The 20,486-nt window shown below is 35.7% G+C and overlaps 1 protein-coding gene across 1 annotated transcript; it reads left to right on the top strand.

The window, feature by feature from the left end:
• The first annotated feature begins 924 nt into the window (after positions 1–924).
• Positions 925–17,157, top strand: LOC120143810 (anthranilate phosphoribosyltransferase 1-like). The gene is made up of 5 exons (XM_039158043.1): positions 925–1,090; positions 1,215–1,298; positions 15,403–15,529; positions 16,518–16,724; positions 16,916–17,157. The coding sequence occupies exons 1-5, from the start codon at positions 950–952 to the stop codon at positions 17,155–17,157; spliced, it is 801 nt and encodes a 266-aa protein (XP_039013974.1). The 5' UTR covers positions 925–949.
• Positions 17,158–20,486: the final 3,329 nt, after the last annotated feature.

The raw sequence follows: 20,486 nt of genomic DNA, 5'->3' as shown, positions 1-20,486 counted from the left end.
TAAAATTTCAAAAAATTACCTCTTATGGGAAATATAAATAGTGACAGCCTGATTTAAGATTAAAAATAATAGTTTTAGATGTTATTGAAAATTAATAAAATTATAATATTTTAGAATAAATATAACGAAAATGTTATTTTCTTAATATTTTAATTAAATTAAAAATATTTCTTTTTTAATAATATTTTTGGTTTACATGTTAAATTCAATTAAAAATATATAAAAAATATAATATTTTAAACTATATTCAACTTAAAAAATGTTATTTATGATTGTCGCGCAGCAGAATCACCCATGACCCAACTCTTGCAAAACATTGCGTTTGACTTAATTGCTCTGCGTTTCGGAGCAACGGCGACAACACTGTTTCTGCAGCAGCCCTTTCTACATTCTTTCTCTTCATTTACTCGGAGCTGCCCTTTAACTAAACTTCTCGTTAGTACCTCAACAATTGTCCCTTTCTTGAACCATAGTCGTTTCACACTTGTTTCTGACTCTACTTCTGTATCTGCTCTGCCCAGTGCGCGTGGAAATCCAAGTTCATCAATAGCTTCAATTAATGAGGTAAGAAAATTCTTTTGGGGGGTCTTCAAAAATCATCTAGAATTAACACATTCTTTTTTTGGGGGTTTCAGTTGATTGAGTGTTTGATCAAACGCGTTGACTTAACGGAGTCCAAGGCCGAGTCGTCTCTGGAATTTTTGTTAACTGAAGCTAGTGAGGCTTTGATTAGTGCTTTCCTTGTTTTGTTGAGAGCCAAAGGCAAGACTTTTGAAGAAGTAAGTTCCTTATTAACAAATTTCTTGCCATTCTAAAGAAAATTAAGTGATTTACATGCAAATGGTTCATTTTCCCCCATTTTTATTTGAATGGGGCGATGATCTGATTAAAAAGACCGGCAGTGGCCTCTAATATCGTTTTTGTATAAGTTGCGGGATTGGCAAGGGCAATGCTAAAACATGCTTTGAAGGTAGAAGGGTTAAATGATGCCGTTGACATTGTTGGAACGGGTGGTGATGGAGCAAACAGCGTGAATATTTCAACAGGTGCCTCAATATTGGCTGCTGCTTGTGGTGCAAAAGTTGCCAAGGTCACTCAGTCACAATCTTAAAGTTATTTTCTCTTTCTTTATCATTGATGGGCCTATGGATGCAAAATTTAATGCCATGCTATTACTATCACATACTTCAAATGTTTGATTGTTTGTGCTGCAGCAAGGAAACCGATCAAGTTCTTCTGCCTGCGGCAGTGCTGATGTATTAGAAGCTTTGGGGATAGTTATTGATTTGAACGCTGAGGTTGGTACATTTTGAACCCCGCCATTTATAGTTGTGTAGATGCTCGTTTTTGTCCGAGGTTAAGTCGAATTAGACCCGAAGCAATGGTGGGCTTAAAGAAGAACCGAAACCAGTTGGAGGCCTAATCCAATGATCCAACAGAGCAGGCCACATGATAATTAACTACCAGAAAAAAAGGGGGGGAAATTACAGAGAGAACATAATAGATTACACAGAGAAAAAAGAAAGAGGAATCGGAGACCATTGTGATAAAAAGCACAAAAAAATTGTTTTCCCATTCGTTTTTTTTACACAACGAAGCATTCAAACAAAGGCTGTGTAACGGGACTTCCCCATCTTCTTAGAAAGCAATAGAGATTCTTTTGAGGTATTTCTTGTACTTCTTGATTCCTAGTGTGTTGACAGTTTGTATGTGTTTATTTCGAAACAAATGAGAAATGAAAAAATAGAGTACGTTATTTACCTTTAAATCAAATTTTGGTCATGGAGAATAGACAACTTCGTCAGTTTCATCGGTCCGAGAAGGTAACTGTAGATTTTTAGGAGTTTGGAGTTAGTACTAGGTCGTGCATGTGTTTTGGAGTCCTGATTTTAGACATAGATCAAAGGGGTCGATTTTTTAGAGTGAATAGCCAGAGAGTGAATCGAAAAACTACAAAGGAATTTTTTTAAAAAATCCATTAAAAATATTATGGGGCAACCATTTGAATAAAAAAGGTAATTACGATGCATAACAAAGATCTATATTTTATCAAGCAAGGAAAAATCCATTCTTTAAGGCTTACATCTTCATTTTTTATAACACATGTGTATTTGGTTTTAAAGAAAAAAATGGACAATTAGATTTACCTGCTAATGGAGGCTCTCTGCAAGATTTGTCAAAGAATGAAGCAGAGGTGGCCATGGATTTTAGCCCGTGGTTTCCATTGAAAAGAAAAGCGTGAGGAAGAGAGTAGATGGGGAGAGAGTAGAGGGTGAGAGGAGTATGATATACGGCTATTAGGTTTAGTTTAATATTAGGTTTAGTTTATTATATATATATATATATACTAGTAATTTCGGGTTAATTATTTCTTGGTCACCGTATACAGAGATAAAACTAGGTTAGTCTTCTTATATTTATCGTTTTTGCACTTCAGTCACTTGTAAAGTCTGTTTTTGAATTAACCTTTTATGTTTGTCCTAATTTAGTCATTTTCTAGTTTTTAGTTTTAGTTATAATTTTGTTAGATTATTTGGGTGTAGATCCCTCATTTATGTGCATGTTTCATTTAGATCCATATTTTAATTTTTAATTAGTATGTTTAATTTTATGTGTATTTAAACTTAGTCCTTATTTTAACATGTATATATACACTTTTTTAAATTTATAGTTTAGCATGTTATGATTTTGTTTTTATATTTAGGTCACATTTGTACATTATATGTTAATATGCATAGTTTATAATTTTTAATTTTAAAATGTATGTATATAATTTTTGTATGTCACGTTGTATGATATTTTTTAATTTTGTTTAATTAATTTTGGCATGACATCCACTTTTTGCATAATTTGCATGATAGTTTCATTTGCATAACTCGACATATTATATAATTGGATTAAAGGTAATATGATTTTAATTTAAAATTATTTTAAGTGGAATGTCATAATTGATTTAAGGTATGCTTTTAATGATTTCAAAATAAAAGTGTATCCCATTAGTGAAACCTAAAAATTGATCCATCACTTTAAAATTTGGAAATGGAAGAAAAAGAATTGTTCGGGTATTTAAATTTATCGAGAAAATGTTGTTATAACTTTTAAGATGTGGTATCAATATTTGTAAATAATCGAACATTCTTTATCTTTCTAAAATGACTCGTAATTTTAATTTAATTTATTTGAGTGCTTTTGAATGTTTTTAAATTTACTTCTTTGTTTTACGGGATCAAAAGCCAAATTAAGTTCGAATTTGTAAAGTTCATTGCAAAGACGTTAATTAATCGACTAGGTACCGATTTAGGGCGTTGTGGGGTGCTAATCCTTCCCCACACGTAACCGACTCCCGAACTCATTTTTTGGTAACGCATACCTCAATTTGTTGTTTTAATTAAAATTAATTTTTATTTAAAATGACAAAGCATTTTTGGGTGCCCAATCACACCCTAATCAAAGATTGGTGGCGACTCTTTGATCGTATTTTTCGAAACGAGAGTTCTTTTAAATCGTATTTGTTTTTAAATTAAAAATCAATTGAAAGAGATAAATTAAAAATTGATGTGGTTTTTAAAATCTCACTTTTTTCCCTTTTAAGAAAAAAATCGTTTCAACAGTTTGGCGACTCCACTAGGGACATTTTTAGAGAGTCAGGCCGATACTCGATTAATTAATTGTCTTTGCAATTGAAAATTATAAATTCGCTTTAATTTGGTTTTTGATCCCTTGTTTGGTTTTTAATAAGTTTTGTTTGTATTTTGATTTCTTTAATTTAATTCGATTGACAATTAAATAGTTGTACTAATCTGTTTGCTAATGGTTTCAGAATAATTGTGTGTTTTGGGAATTAATTTTGAGTATTTTTATTGTTTGTTTTTTTCGCTTTTCCTCACACACTGCACAACTGCATTATCATGACATGAGCTAAAACCCCGCTCCATCCTAATTATGTAGGAGTGAGAGACTATGCCCTCGTGTTGTTTTCACCTCCGTATGGGATAGTGGATCGCTCCTGGAGCTTACGCCTTATGGTCCTCATGATGGTATTCACCTCCGCATGGACATAAGGAGGTGTGTTCCCTCGAAATTGAACTCGATCCCCTAAAGCCTGTGATGGGTCAAGATTGAGGGTTCGGCAGCCCAAGGGGGCACCGGCAAGGATAATTCGAGAACCTATTACTTTAAAACCGAACCCAGCATATAGTGAACATAGAGCTTGATCTTAGGTCGAGCCAAACCTGAACCTTAAGAATCCCGTGAGGAGGGTACACAAGGAAAAGTTTTTTTTAGTCATTTATTTTCATTTTTCGAATAAATGCATGCGAACTAGATATCATGCGGTTAGGTTTATTTTCTCGAACAAGCATGTGAATTAGATATCATGCGGTTAGGATTTTTTGCAAATAACAAAAGCATGGGGTAGATCTCATGTTGGGTAGGATCTACTAAGCATGATTGGGTAGTCAGCATGTGAGGGTAGGTTTTATTTGAAGTTTGCGGTACTTACTATCTTGTTGTTTATCTTATGAGTATTAACCCATTTCTTTGTTTTATATCTATTTTATTTTTGAGATTTATTGCATTTGCATCTTCATGTCATCCAAAAGTGTTAATTCGCAAGTGATTGACTAATAAGAAGGCTGGTCATAATGAGGCAAGAAATTCTTAACCATGTAATCAAAATCGAGAGATCCAGAGGCGTTCAAATGATTCATGAAGAAGGACATTCAATGAATGAAGAAATTTGAACCTGACTGAAGAACGATTCATGAAGAAGGACATCCAATGAATGAAGAAATTTGAAACTGATTGAAGACCGATCTACAAAGAAAGCCATCCTGAAGATGTTCCCTGAGGAGATAGATGCAGTAATGCCAAGGACGAGAAGACCCTTCACAAAGACGTGAAGAGCACTTTCCATTGAAAATGGAGATGGAGATCCCAAGATTCAATTCAAGGACAATCGATTTCATCAAATGTGATAAAATACGCCGACCATTTTGGAGATGCAATGCCAGATTCCATGAAGAGTATGGTTCAAGGAAATGAAAAATCACAATTGTATTTTGATTACATGGTGTAATGAAATATTGTTGTCTAAATGAAGGTTGTTCTATAGTGGTCACTTTTGGGATTAACACCTTTTGCATTTGCATTTTTGCATCCACATTTGCATTCGTATCGCTTTAATTTAAGCATTTTTACATGCATCAATCATGAAAATATGAGAGTAACTCGTGAAGGGTGATGTGGCAGAAGCTCTGAAAGCAAATTGAAGTTACCCTGAGACGTGTTTCTGGAAAGATAGAGAACAATGAAAGAGATCTTAGCACGAGTTAGTAAGATCGAGAAAATTCAAGAACAGCTCGTAAGGACCCAACAAGAAATGATTGATGAAGCAAGGAAGTTCCAAGTTGAATCCAGGGGACAAATGTCCAAGTTGATGAGCATGATGATTACTATGATATATGGGGAGAAATCATCAGATGACCCTATTACACAAGAAAATATGAAGACTTCGGGTGAGAATCTGAATGTTAGTGGTGCAGCCAATGTGATGATAGCAAATGATCAAGAACAGATGAAGACTTCGGGTGAGAATCTGAATGTTAGTGGTGCAGCCAATGTGATGATAACAACTGATCAATAACCTGTTAGGGGATGTGGTAATTCAAGTCAACTCCAAAAATCAAGTAAGATTTCAGAAGATGCTACGGAGATCATACTGGGAAAAGCAGAAGTTAAGGGTGAAACTTCTAATACGAAAGTGGAGCCGGACTCAAATAAAAGAGGCATAGAGGAGGTTCAAGTTCCAGCAAAGAAGGCCAAAAAGAATAGAAAGAAGAAGAAGAGGACACCTATGGTTCCGATTCCGATCTCATATTCAGACTTGTTATCATTTCTCTTTAAAAGTGGGCTTCTAAAGCCTTTTCCTCTGAGGCACAATACTTATTTGCGTCCAGACTGGCAAGGTGTCAAGAAATCATGCGGCTATCATTTTCAAGAGTTTAGCCACTCTACAGAATATTGTACGATCCTGAGATTTAAAGTTCAAAACTTCATCACTGAAGGGTTGTTATACTTTAAAAATGGAAAACCTAAGCTCCCCGGAAGCTCAAAACTTGTCGATGAAGGGAGATCTGCAAATCAATGTCTCTCCCAAGATGTTGGTCAAACGTTAAGCCTTCAAAGCGAACGTTCCAGTGGTCAACCACAAGGTTTTCAATATGATCATAATAACGACAAGGAGAAAGTGGGATCAAAAGATCTTTCATATAGCCAGATATATCCAAAGTTGCTACAAGCCCAACTGATTGTCCCACGTCTGGCCAAGCCTTTGTTGCCCCCTTATCCGAGCTGGTATAATGAGGATGTTACTTGTGAATATCATGCTGGAGCCCGAGGACACTCCATCGAGAATTGTAGCAACTTCAAGCGACAAGTTCGAGATCTTTTGGCTCATGGAGTTATAGAGGTGGATGCTCAGCAGTTGAAAGTCAATCGCCAGAATGAAGTTGATGGGGTTGAAACAAGTGAAGTACATGCCGAAGAGAGTGTTGAAAAGGAGAAAAATAAAATCAAGGAAAGCGAGATATGTGAAGCAGAGATAAAAGATTCAACTCTTGAAACCTCTCTAACGCTAAAAAAGAATATAGAAGTGGGAAGTGACAAGAAGAAAGTCAAAGGAGAGGTAGTCCGAGACTGGCCGCAGAAGATGTCTTGGGAAAATACGACCCTCAAGGTTTTTCAAGTTCCCATTTTCGACTTGTTATCCCCTTTAATCAAGAATCAGTACCTCACTCCAAGGCCATTAAGAATGAAGACTAGCCCATCCGCTTATGGCTATGACCCGAATAGTGCTTGCGATTTTCATCTAGAGGCATTGGGCCATCACACTGTCAAGTGCATACCATTGATGGAAGAGATAGAAAGGCTCGTTGACAAGGGAGTCCTGACAAGAGAAATGATCGAGAAATGGGGAGTAAGTGAGGGTAAAAACCCTAATCCAACAGGGCACCCTCCATTCTAGGGAAAGTAGGGCCTTTTGGTTGAACAAGTGAAGGTTGTGCTCTACCATAATCGTATTTTCCATTTGCTGCATCTTGTTTGAACATGTTTTTTTTTACTTTCTCATCAGTTTTTTTATAACGATATTTAAATAAACTCATGTTACTTTAAGAATGGTGATCATTGAATCAAATTCATGATTTGAAATTCTTTAAATATCAACTGAATTAAAAGCTCTTTAATGGTTAGAGTTATACATTTTTGACAAAATGACAAGGTTGAAACCTGATAAAACAAGGACCTTGACCTTATCCCCAGAAGATACAATTGAACACCATACCTTTTTATTGCAGGGACCGATGTAGCATTCTTCTATCATAATGGAATGAACCATAGGCTTGGTATTCAGATATGCATAGGAGCGGACAACATGGGGCATCTTTTGCGTATGACATTACAAAACTATCTAGACCATACTTTTGTTGACGACGTTCGATGATGATTATGATCTTTACATATACAATAGTCGAGTAGATGAGTCTAGTTTAGGTCAGTTGCTTGGAAATTGAACTCTAACGATGAGATTTTCTGACTTTCAACAACACCTAGACTATGAAAGGTTCTTCTTGACAAGCTTAAGAAATTGGATTCGTATACCCAGATTATAATAGTATATGTATATAATAAAGCTTGAGCTGTCCCTCTAGAGCAATTGGTTAAAAGCCCCGGCTTTATGGATAGAATTCAGCTACCCTGATAAAGATGATTATATTATATGTATACAATAAAGCTGAGCTATTCCGCTAAAGCAATTGGTTATAGAGGAAACTCGAAAGCCCTGGCTTTATGAATAGATTATATTCAAACCATGACCTTAATCGGGTACTTGGTAATTCGGTGTATGCTCCACTGTGATTGTCAAGTCAAAGACTTTGTGATGAGATGAATCCTTCAGCTAGCCCGATAAAGGCAAATTACAATAAAGCTGATTTCAACTAGCCAGACAATGGCAAATTAAATCAATTTTATAAATAAGGAGTTGCGGCAAAAATGGACTAAGGGAGATAAGGAACACATGTTATAGTCAATTTCACACGTGCACTCAGAAACTTCATTTTTAGATCGATATTTCTGCACTGCCTTGGTTAGAGGAGTCTACGAGGCTTGAACAAAGGGAAGATTTCAGAGAACTGAAATGGGAGTGTTTAGAAAGTCTAGTAATGGATTATGCTAGTTGCGTCATTTGTCCGCATCCGATTAAAATACCAAGCCAAAAAAAGAAGGGAATGTTGCAATATTCACGATGACTGAGAAGGAAATGATATTTCGGTGGTTGAAACCTTAGAAAATAGGAAGCCAACCCCTCAATTTTGACACTTGTCAAAGAGCTATAACCCTGAAAATATTAAAGAGCTATTGATTCTTTTGATATTCTGTGAACTCTTGTTTATGATTTGATTCAATTGTGAGCCTGAATTAAGGGGCAGTGTTTTACAAAATTATTTCATTCTTTGATCCCTAAAATAAGAGAAATGGGAAAAATATTTTCAAACAGGATAGTCTCAAATGTGAAAGGTCCTTGAGGCTGACGAGGCTATTTTTGCCTCCATCGAAGAAAGAATAAGCGATGCCAGAACATGAAGCATTCCACAGTGTTGAAAGCAAATAGTCGAGAGATCAGAATGACTGAGGAATGGAGCTTGTAACACTCCTTTGTGACGTTGTCAGTAACCAGTCAAGAAAATGATCACCATATAGGAAAGGGGCATATATCCCAGTGCATAGTAAAATGCAAGAGTGTGACCAGTCAAGAATAAGATGATCACTTTATTTGAAGAGAGGGGCACACATATCCCAGCTCATAACAAAAAGCAAGACATTGCGTTAGAAGGGTTGATCATTTCTTAAGTGTCAATGACAGCGTGAAGAAAAGCCCTCAAGCTATTTGACAACACTGTTGTGTAGCGGCATATAATTTGAGCATTCAAAGTCAAGAGATTTTGGTACGAAATGAGCCATGAATACCCACATTGGGGCATGACTAAACCCACATCATGGTGAGATGACAAGATTTGAACCAATGAGTAATGAAGAATGAGCCTTACAAATTGAGGTGATGGGGCATTTTGAAGGCCCGTACCAGTATGAGGTAATGTCGGGGCACGACTGAACCCACATCATGTTGAGATGATAAGATTCAGACCAAGAAGGCACTGAAAATGAGCCTTATAATTTGAGGTGTTGGGGCATTTTGAAGGCTCTTACCTGCATAAGATAATGTTGCGGCATTAGTGAATGCTTGTTCCAGCTAGAGGTATTATTATGGGGCATCTTTGGAAGCTAATGAAGACCTGTGGAATGATCATTGAATTGAAAAATGGTTCCAAGGGGATAAAAATGTATGAAGAATGAAAATGGTGAAACAGTGACAGTGGAGTTTACCATATATGATCATTTTGTCCATCATAGTGGCATTATTCTGGTGATTTCACAAGCATCAATTTTGGCGAGCCGAAATATCCCACTTTAATCTTCATTGAGTTTTGGTATTCTTGTAATCCCATACAAAAACTCTGGACGTTATGCAAAGAGCTTCTCTGGTTAAAAGATATGGGCAGAAGCCACAAGAAAAGATGAATGTGTTGACAAATGATTTACGAACCAGTAAATATAATATTGAATCAATGTTGCGATCATGTGTTGTTTCCATTATCCGAGATAAAGGTTGTCATACACAACTCCAAGGTTAAAATGAGAAATGATGTGGTGACATGAAAAATTGGGATAAATCCTCCTTGTGGTATGAGTTAAAGCAGAATAGATGCTACTATCCCATTGATCTTTGTGGAGTTTGGCGCAGTCATGTAATGTCTCCAAAAAGGGGGCAACACAATCATGCTTCTGACCATAGCAAGAAGTTGAGAGAGAAAACACTTTCTCCGAAATAAAGATAGATAACAAAGACGGTAATGAGACAGAAGAAGATCAGAGGGCTCGTCAAAGATACAAGTTGAAAACTATGAGTTGCTACACGGGTATATAAAACAGACCCTGGAAAGGAATGATCAAGTATAAGAAGACTAAGTTCACCACTTTGAAGTCAAATGAAGATGGAATCGACATTTATGCATTCATGAGAAAATCATTTGCATAAAAGAAAATACATTACACTAATACATTTAATTGCATTTGTGTTCGTGTTTCATGCATAAACACATGGTTTTGATAGATCTTTCAGTGAAAAGAAAAGATGCATGATGTCAAAAGGCCAACAAGTTGAAAGGAAGATTTCAAACCTCAAACACAAAAAATCGCATTTAGAGAGGCATACCCTGAAGAATTGAGAGGTCTAATCCGTAGAAGAAGCATTACTTTAAAGTGATGACCATCAGATATAGAAGAAAAATAGAGATGTTCGTGTATGAAGAGAGGAATAACTCGATTAAAGTGACTTGTACACAGGAGATTGGGGCAAAGTCAAGTCTTCACCAAAGAGTAGTGAAGCAAATCCATTTTGAGCCTTCACCAAAGAGTAGTGAAGCAAACCATCTTAAGCCTTCACCGAAGAGTAGTGAAGCATATCCTTTTTAAGCCTTCTCGGAAGAGTGTTGGCGCAAACCATCAGACTATCAGATGTGGGAGAAAAAACAAAATTTCTCGAGTACAAAGAAAAGGAAACGCGCACGAGGAGTTATTAACCGATTCAATGTCCCAGGAAGGGAGAGGTTCAAATGACAGTCAAGTCAAGGAAGACTCTCGCATTTAGTTGCGGAGAGACAAGCTCTCACAAGAGAAATGAATTCGAAAAGATTCTCTTAAATTCTAAATTTTTGAGTATAATGATTTTCAAATTTTCAAGCACACGTTAATGATTGATAATGTTTGATTTTCAGGTTCGACATTTGAAGCAAATCAAACTTAAGTCTTCACGAGTAGTGAAGCAAATCATCTAGAAGTCTTCACAAGAAAGTAATAAAGTAGAAGAAAATGTTCGAGTTCCATACTCCCTAGAGAAAGAGAGAGCGAACCCGTAAGAAGAAAATGTTCGAGTTCCATACTCCCTAGAGAAAGAGGGAGTGAACCCGTAAGAAGAAAATGTTCGAGTTCCATACTCCCTAAAGAAAGAGGGAGCGAACCCGTAAGAAGAAATGTTCGAGTTCCATACTCCCTAGAGAAAGAGGGAGCGAACCCGTAAGAAGAAAATGTTCGAGTTCCATACTCCCTAGAGAAAGAGGGAGCGAACCCGTAAGAAGAAATGTTCGAGTTCCATACTCCCTAGAGAAAGAGGAGCGAACCCGTAAGAAGAAGATGTTCGAGTTCCATACTCCCTAGAGAAAAAGGGAGCGAACCCGTAAGAAGAAGATGTTAGAGTTTTATACTCCATAGAGAAAGAGAGAGCGAACTCGTTTGTTGAAGATTGTTCGAGTTCTATACTCTCTGAAGGAATAGAGAGCGGACCCGTTTGTTGAAGATTGTTCGAGTTATATACTCTCTGAAGGAATAGAGAGCGGACCCGTTTTATGAAGATTGTTCGAGTCCTATACTCTCTGAAGAAATAGGGAGCGGACACGTTTGTTGAAGATCAAGTCCTATACTCTCTGAAGAAATAGGGAGCAGACATATTTGTTGAAGATTGTTCGAGTTCTATACACTGAAGGAATAGAGAGCGGACCCGTTTTATTGAAGATTGTTCGAGTCTTATACTCCATGAATGAATAGGGAGCAGACACGTTTGCTGAAGATTGTTCGAGTCTTATACTCCCTGAATGAATAGGGAGCAGACATGTTTGTTGAAGATTGTTCGAGTCTTATACTCCCTGAAGGAATAGGGAGCAGACTTATCATTTGAAGATTTTTCAAGTTTCATTTATCCCGAAGTAACAATGGAGTGCTTTAATCTTTTGAAGTTCTTAGAACCGGACAAGCTCGATCATCTTTTGATCTTTGCTCTATTCTCGTTACACGACAATGAGCAAAGAGGGGCAGTTGTAGATGCTCGTTTTTGTCCGGGGTTAAGTCAAATTAGACCCGAAGCAATGGTGGGCTTAAAGAAGAACCGAAACCAGTTGGAGGCCTAATCCAATGATCCAGCAGAGCAGGCCACATGATGATTCCCTGTAAAATAGAAATGGTTATGGGAAGTTAAGAAAAACTGTAAAAGGGGTTTTAATTGATAATTAACCACCAGAAAAGGGGGGGAAATTACAGAGAGAACATAATAGATTACACAGAGAAAAAAGAAAGAGGAATCGGAGACCATTGTGATAAAAAGCACAAAAAAATTGTTTTCCCATTCGTTTTTTACACAACGAAGCATTCAAAACAAAGGCTGTGTAACGGGGCTTCCCCATCTTCTTAGAAAGCAATAGAGATTCTTTTGAGGTATTTCTCGTACCTTCTTGATTCCTAGTGTGTTGACAGTGTGTATGTGTTTATTTCGAAACAAATGAGAAATGAAAAAATAGAGCACGTTATTTACCTTTAAATCAAATTTTTGTCATGGAGAATAGACATCTTCGCCAGTTTCATCGGTCCGAGAAGGTAACTGTAGATTTTTAGGAGTTTGGAGTTAGTACCAGGTCGTGCATGTGTTTTGGAGTCCTGATTTTAGACATAGATCAAAGGGGTCGATTTTTTAGAGTGAATAGCCAGGAGTGAATCGAAAAACTACAAAGGAATTTTTTTTAAAAATCCATTAAAAATATTATGGGGCAACCATTTGAATATAAAAGGTAATCACGATGCATAACAAAGATCTGTATTTTATCAAGCAAGGAAAAATCCATTCTTTAAGGCTTACATATTCATTTTTTATAACACATGTGTGTTTGGTTTTAAAGAAAAAAAAATGGACAATTAGATTTACCTGCTAATGGAGGCTCTCTGCGAGATTTGTCAAAGAATGAAGCAGAGGTGGCCATGGATTTTAGCCCCTAGTTTCCATTGAAAAGAAAAGCGTGAGGAAGAGAGTAGATGGGGAGAGAGTAGAGGGTGAGAGGAGTATGATATACGGCTATTAGGTTTAGTTTAATATTAGGTTTAGTTTATTATATATATATATACTAGTAATTTCGGGTTAATTATTTCTTGGTCACCGTATACAGAGATAAAACTAGGTTAGTCTTCTTATATTTATCGTTTTTGTACTTCAGTCACTTGTAAAGTCTGTTTTTTGAATTAACCTTTTATGTTTGTCCTAATTTAATCATTTTCCAGTTTTTAGTTTTAGTTATAATTTTGTTAGATTATTTGGGTGTAGATCCCTCATTTATGTGCATGTTTCATTTAGATCCATATTTTAATTTTTAATTAGTATGTTTAATTTTATGTGTATTTAAATTTAGTCCTTATTTTAACATGTATATATACACTTTTTTAAATTTATAGTTTAGCATGTTATGATTTTGTTTTTATATTTAGGTCACATTTGTACATTATATGTTAATATGCATGGTTTATAATTTATAATTTTAAAATGTATGTATATAATTTTTGTATGTCACGTTGTATGATATTTTTTAATTTTGTTTAATTAATTTTGGCATGACATCCACTTTTTGCATAATTTGCATGATAGCTTCATTTGCATAACTCGACATATTACATAATTGGATTAAGGGTAATATGCTTTTAATTTAAAATTATTTTAAGTGGACTGTCATAACTGATTTGAGGTCTGCTTTTAATGATTTCAAAATAAAAGTGTATCCCATTAGTGACACTTAAAAATTGATTCATCACTTTAAATTTTGGGAATGGAAGAAAAAGAATTGTTCGGGTATTTAAATTTATCGAGAAAAGGTTGTTATAACTTTTAAGATCTGGTATCGATATTTGTAAATAATCGAACATTCTTTATCTTTCTAAAATGACTCGGTAATTTTAATTTAATTTATTTGAGTGCTTTTGAATGTTTTTAAATTTACTTCTTTGTTTTACGGGAACAAAAGCCAAATTAAGTTCGAATTTGTAAAGTTCATTGCAAAGACGTTAATTAATCGACTAGGTACCGATTTAGGGTGTTGTGGGGTGCTAATCCTTCCCCACACGTAACCGACTCCCGAACTCATTTTTTGGTAACGCAGACCTCAATTTGTTGTTTTAATTAAAATTAATTTTTATTTAAAATGACAGCATTTTTGGGTGTCCAATCACATCCTAATCAAAGATTGGTAGCGACTCTTTGATCGTATTTTTCGATCGTAAAGGAAATTCAAAATTTTTCGAAACGAGAGTTCTTTTAAATCGTATTTGTTTTTAAATTAAAAATCAATTGAAAGAGATAAATTAAAAATTGATGTGCTTTTTAAAATCTCACTTTTTTCCCTTTTAAGAAAAATATCGTTTCAACAAGTTGCATTAATGGTATTGTGATGCTAGTATTGGTCATCCATGTGCGTATATAGGTCACATGGAAGTATTTTATAGTGTGCCATTCTATGATCATTGGAGGCGTAATTTTTTCCCATTCTTTTTGTCATTAGTTCAATATAAATGACATTTTCCCCTGGTGACTGGTGAGTAGTATGTCTTCCATGCCAACCTACTAGGTGCTTAGGTAAAGCTTAATTATCCACTTATTAGCAGCTAAAGAACAAATCTATCTAGCATCTTGCCAATGATTGTTAAAAGATGTTCCATGGGACCACTAGTTTTTTCTCTACAATATTTGTGTGGAAAGTGTTGAATAATTTAACTTATATTCTAGTTTCTTAAATACTTTGGAGAAGAAAGGGAATTCTAACATTTTGGGTGTTGCAAACTTCACTTAGTTGCTGTAGTAACAGTTTCTAGTACTCAATAGATGGATAACTCTGTTAGATTCCCCACAATGTTGCGTACCTAATTACCCGTTGCTGTTTTTTGGCTTCTCAAGATCTTTAATGGAACACCGTGCATCTTTTAATGTAATTGTAAAAAGAGCCCATTCTACATGATCTGTAAGGCTTTCATTTCGAACACTGTTTGTTCTTCTGTGAAATGGGAATGCTTTTTTATAGACTAAGGCTTGCTTTCAATCTTTTTGTTTTACATTCATTATAGCCTGCTGCTGAGAATTTATGAAGACTCTTCATTCCTATTCAGCAACACAACATGCACATCATAACTTCTACATGAGGACCATCTACTATTACTTGTGCCAGAACTTTGCGTGGGCTTCAGTAGTTTACATCATGACATTACTCGTGAACTTTTTTTATGTTATCCATGCTGGAATTTTGTTTGGTTGTTTTTGTATGGCATCTGGAACTATATTTGAGTGGAAAGTAAAAGCATTAAGTAGCTGGCCCACTAAATTAAATGAATGTAAATTGTGTACCAAATATCATAAATGTAAACCTTAACTGATATTGTTGTGGCATTGATCCATTTCCCCCTTTTTTTCTCATTTTCTTGAAGGGAATAGTGAGCTGTGTGAATAAAGCACGCATTGGTTTCATGATGTCACCGAAGTACCACCCAGCAATGAAGATTGTGAGCCCTGTAAGAAAGAAGTTAAGACCGTTTTCAGTATACTTTTGCCGTTGTTGGTGTTTACCATGAAGATCTAGTAAGTTTTCTTAGTGCCTTAACAGCATTCATAAAAGTGTCTCTTTCACTCTCTCCTTGCAGCCTAAAAAATTGAAGGTTTCTAGAATTGTGTTTTTTTATTTACCAAAATAATCATTTTTATTTTCTTTTAAAGTTAGTATCCATACTTCAAGTGATACTATCTCATGAAAGAAGTCAAATTCTCTAGCTTCCAATAATGAAGAATAAGAAAACATATTCGGTACCCATTTTTTAAAATGGAAACATGGGAAGTAAAGTAAAATAAAATAAAAGATTACTACATCAATAAGTTGTAACCAAGGTCAGAGATTTGAGAGTTAAAATTTATTGAAAAATATATATTTTTATGTTCATATAGAGCTGAACTCAAACCAATTCATTGAGTTAAAAAACTCATGTTTTCAACTTTTTCAATTTTAGTAAAACAATGGAAACAACCTTTTTATTGTTTTTAATTTTCACTTATTTTTATTTTCCAAAAATCATTTTTAAAAATTTCAACCAAACAACATTTTCTTCAGTGTTTTCCATTTTCTAAAATCTAAACCACACGCGCCCTACTTTCCTCTACTTGGTAAAATTCAATGAATAAAAGTTAGAGTGCAAACTGCAAATACTAAAGGAGAAATATACGGGAATAACTTCTTGAAGAAATTGAGCTTTCATGGTGAAAATTAATAAGCTTTGGAAAGAGAAGAAAGATGGCATTTGAGAATTTTAGAGTTTCTTCCGTGTGAAGATGAAGGGTAAAGGGAAATGAGGGGCTCAAACTCTTACAAAACATTAATTCCGAGTATAGAACCTTGAGATCGCATATAAATCATATATATATATCCAACCGTCGCTATTGCAGTAGATTTTGTGAGGCATTCAGAGTTGCTTGCTCGTATAACATCTGATCGATGCCATTGGTGCTGTTGGTATAACATCTGATCGCCGCTATTGCTCTTTGGATAATATAGTTTCAAATCCGGTTTGTGCTGAAAATTTTGTTTCAAAAAGGGCTGTGGATCGTGTTCGTATCCCTTGGTGTGCTCTCCCGGTAGATCATCTTAAGTTTAATGTGGATGGTGCAGTGAAATTAGATGGTTGTTCGGGAGGCATTGGGGATATTCTTAGAGATGAGAAGGGTTGTTGCTTATACTCTTTCTCGAGTCAAATAGGGGCAGGTTCTCCGGTCTAGGCTGAAATACTCACTATTCATCATGCTGTCCTAGATTCTGATTGGTGTGGCAAGTTCAATTTAATCTCGGAAAGTGACAATTTGATTGTAGTGGGATGGATTTTGAACCCATCGAAATCTCCCCCATGCCTCTTTGATTTGGTTAGGAGCATCTCTGCTGAAGTTGTAATATTGAAGCTGATTCGTTGGCAAAGGGTGCTATTAGCTTGTCTTTTCTTCGTTTTGGTGTCGGTATTGGGGTCTTGGAGGATGTAGTCGGTCCTAGAATTAGATTTATTGTCTCTTATTGGTTTTTGTATAGCTTTCTGCTTTCATGTGATTCTCTAGGGATTTCGTTGCATTTGGGGTATATTGGTAGTCTTTACAACTTGGTGATTTTGTGGAAGTCCTTTTTGCCTCTTTCCTATGTCCGACATTGAACATCGGGTTAATGTTGGGATTTTAATGAGGCCCCACCTATTTTCAAAAAAAAAAATCTGATCGATGCCGTAGTCTTGTAGGTTCATTGAAATCACTTTCTGAAGGGGCTTTGGCTCGGGAGACACAACTATCAGGGAAAGCTCTAAAGACGCTTAATGCATGGATAGACGTCTCAACTGTAAGTGAAACCTTTCTCCTTTGTGCTTCGTTACTACACCTCAATGTCTTCTCTTATTCAATGCAGAATGTAATCTCCTAGACCCAGCCTATACATTTCAACTAAGTATTACATTAATGATTTTTAAAAACATTGTTCGATAATTTAAAATCATATTACAAATAACAATTATAAAAGTATATAATAATTAACGATAAAAACTCAATTCATAAATATAAAACTAAAAAGTAACAAATTAATTTAAAACATGTCGTAAAATCTAGATCACGATAAACAGAATATTAGTAGCAAAAGCAGTAGTTGTTATAAAATCAAATATTTCGAAATAAAGGCCCATGTTTCAATAATAAAGTCAACTTGCAAGATAAAAACATTACAGTCAGAGGACTATACGAAATATGCCGATCCTCCAAGTGTTTGATCATGGGTATCTAACCAACAATATCTGAAAGGGGAAAAATATTTTTAAAAGTGAACTAGGCTTAGTGTGTCTTATTATTTTAGTAAAAACATAATATGAAAAACCATTAATAATAATCCTGTCAAGTTACTTTATTCATCTTGATAATTTGTAGAAGCTTTAGAATCAAACCGTGAAGGGAAAAAGTTGACAAAATTCTGTCTTATTAATGATCTCCCCTATTGTAAGGACAAGTGTATCAAATTTCGTGATTTTATCTTTTTCTGAACTCTTTGTAGAATTGGAGAACAGATCATTGGATCGGTTTGATGCTGCATCACAGAGAAGGGAGTTGTCTACCATGTCTGAATGTGCAAAAATTTTATCTCAGGTATTAATTAATTGTATATATAATTGTTTATTCTCTATAAAATTTAATTCAAGCATTAATTTCCTCTCTTCGAGGGCTGCAATCAACTTGGCTCTAGAGGAAGGTTGGCGTCATATTACTGTTGAGCTGGATTCTACCATGTTGGTAGTCATACCTCCAAGAACCCCACTGCTACTTTCACGGGCAATAACAGCAACTGCCGCCAATCGCATATGTGGATTAAAGATGCCATCGACGTTAATCTTGACCATCCCACCCTGAGAAGGATGCCACCGCATAGGATCGCACGATCGTGGTGTCGAGGCCTGAGCTGATCCTTGGGCACACATGAACTCACGATGGAGAGCTTTCGCATTTGCAACAAGAATGCAAGGGGGTTGAATTCTCCCATAATGAACAATGGAATTTCGTCCATTCCAAATGTTCCAAAGTAACATCAGAAAACCTACAAAATCAAGTAACCCAAGCGTAGCAACTGCTGTTTCCGACCAAACCAAAGGGGAATTACAAGTAGAAGTACGAATCAAACCTGAAATGTTGTCAACCCTTCAGCACCTCCTGGGCCGTAGGACAGTCACGAACTGCATGCATAATTGTCTCCACATCCATCTTGCAAATGGGGCAGAGATGGTCACCTAATCCAGCAGCACTTAATTGAACACCCACCAGCAACGCCCCTTATGCTAGGCACCATGCAAAAATTCTAGCCTTTGGTAGAATTTTGAGTTTGGCTAGGATTTTCCAAACTCTGGACACCACCTCTGGTGAATGCTTAGGCCGTTGGAGCCACCAGTAACCCGAGCGAAAAAAATAGGTCCCAAAATCGTGGTATCCCCAGACAACACTATCTGTGAAGCAAGGTGCTATGGGAGTCTAAAGCACCATCACAACATCCTGGCCTGTAAAGAACTCCAAGACTTTGTCGTTGTCCCAACAAGGCTGGTCTCGGACCATACAATCTCCACAGCGTAGATCCCTGGCCATTTGAGAAATGTAATCGCCAGTAAACTAAACCCTCTGTACACCACCGCACTTGTCACAAAACAGGCGTGTGGAACTATTACACCTCACATCTCCAGAATAAAACATGGAAAAAAGCTTGAATGGTTTTATGGAACCCTTTCCACGCATAGGAACTATTATTACCAATCTTAGCATTTAGAATATCGCCATCAGGATAGTATTTAGGTCAAAAAACTTGGGAAAACAATGAGTCTGGTTCTTTGATTAATCTCCAGATTTGTTTACCAAGCATGGAAACATTGAAAGAATGGAGATCCCTCAAATCTAAGTCTCCCACTTGTTTCGGTTGACAGATCGTATCCCAAGCGACTAATGGCCACCCTCACTCGGAAATCTTGCCAGTCCACCACCAAAACCTTCGCATAATGCCAGTAATTTCATTCAACAAATGTGCCAACAACAAATAACAAGACATGGCATATTGCAGAAGTGTTTGAGCGACTGATTGAAGAAAGACTTCTCGTCCTCCATAGGAAAGTAGTCATTCTGTCCAACCCATCACCCTTGTTGTCACCCTATCCCGTGAATAGCCAAATGTCCTCGTTTTATTTTTCCCAATGCGAAGAGCTAAGCCTAAATAGTGACCAAGAGAGTCCACTTCCAGTATTCCAAAGATAGTTGTCATACGGGTTTTGTGCTCCGGAATAGTTTTTGGACTAAAATAAATGACCGATGTGGTGAGATTAATACGTTGCACTGAAGACTCAGCATACAGACCCAGAAGCTCTTTAACATGATTTGCTTCTCTTGTCGAGTTTTTAACAAAAACTAGACATCATTGGCAAATAACAGATGAGAAGCACATGGCCCATTCTATGAAGAACGCACCGTTTAAGGCGATTTTCCCAATAAATCACCCTTTCCCTCTTTATTTCCTTGCATGACACCCTTCCATCTTTATTTTCCGATCTAACACCCTTTTCATAAAGGTGTAGTTAATGCACCGCGCCTTAGATACGTGTAAAAACAGTACTAATTTTATAAATATTTTTAAAATGATGCCTAATATGTAATTAATTTTTGTGTAAAAACTTCAACTTTATTTATTTATTTTTTGTGTGTGAAAAAAAAATTATACATTAAAATCTTTAAATATTCTTTTGTAAATTATTTTATAAATCATTTTTTTTATTTTTGCATGAAATTACACAATACATATAATCTAGTATAGAAAAGCTTTGAGGGTAAATAATTTAAAATATGAATAATTTTGTAAAAGTTTTATAACTAGTATTTCTTTTACAAAATGATGATGATGATAATAAGAAATCTTTTATAATTTAAAAAATTATAAATTTCATATAATTTTGAAAAATTTATTAACTTTTAAAATTAA

This window comes from Hibiscus syriacus, unplaced genomic scaffold (assembly GCF_006381635.1).
Source record: "Hibiscus syriacus cultivar Baekdansim isolate YM2019G1 unplaced genomic scaffold, ASM638163v2 tig00002239_pilon, whole genome shotgun sequence".
NCBI classification, from domain to species: domain Eukaryota; kingdom Viridiplantae; phylum Streptophyta; class Magnoliopsida; order Malvales; family Malvaceae; genus Hibiscus; species Hibiscus syriacus.
Note: the sequence above shows the minus strand (reverse complement) of the source record. Positions and strands in the feature narration are given on the sequence as shown.

Excerpts from the sequence above, each read along its gene's own strand:
- LOC120143810 (XM_039158043.1), top strand. The coding sequence starts at position 950 with ATGCTAAAACATGCTTTGAAGGTAGAAGGGTTAAATGATGCCGTTGAC. Across the intron at positions 1,091-1,214 it reads GTGGTGCAAAAGTTGCCAAG|CAAGGAAACCGATCAAGTTC; the intron begins GTCACTCAGTCA and ends TTTGTGCTGCAG. Across the intron at positions 16,725-16,915 it reads CTCGAGTCAAATAGGGGCAG|CTGATTCGTTGGCAAAGGGT; the intron begins GTTCTCCGGTCT and ends GTAATATTGAAG.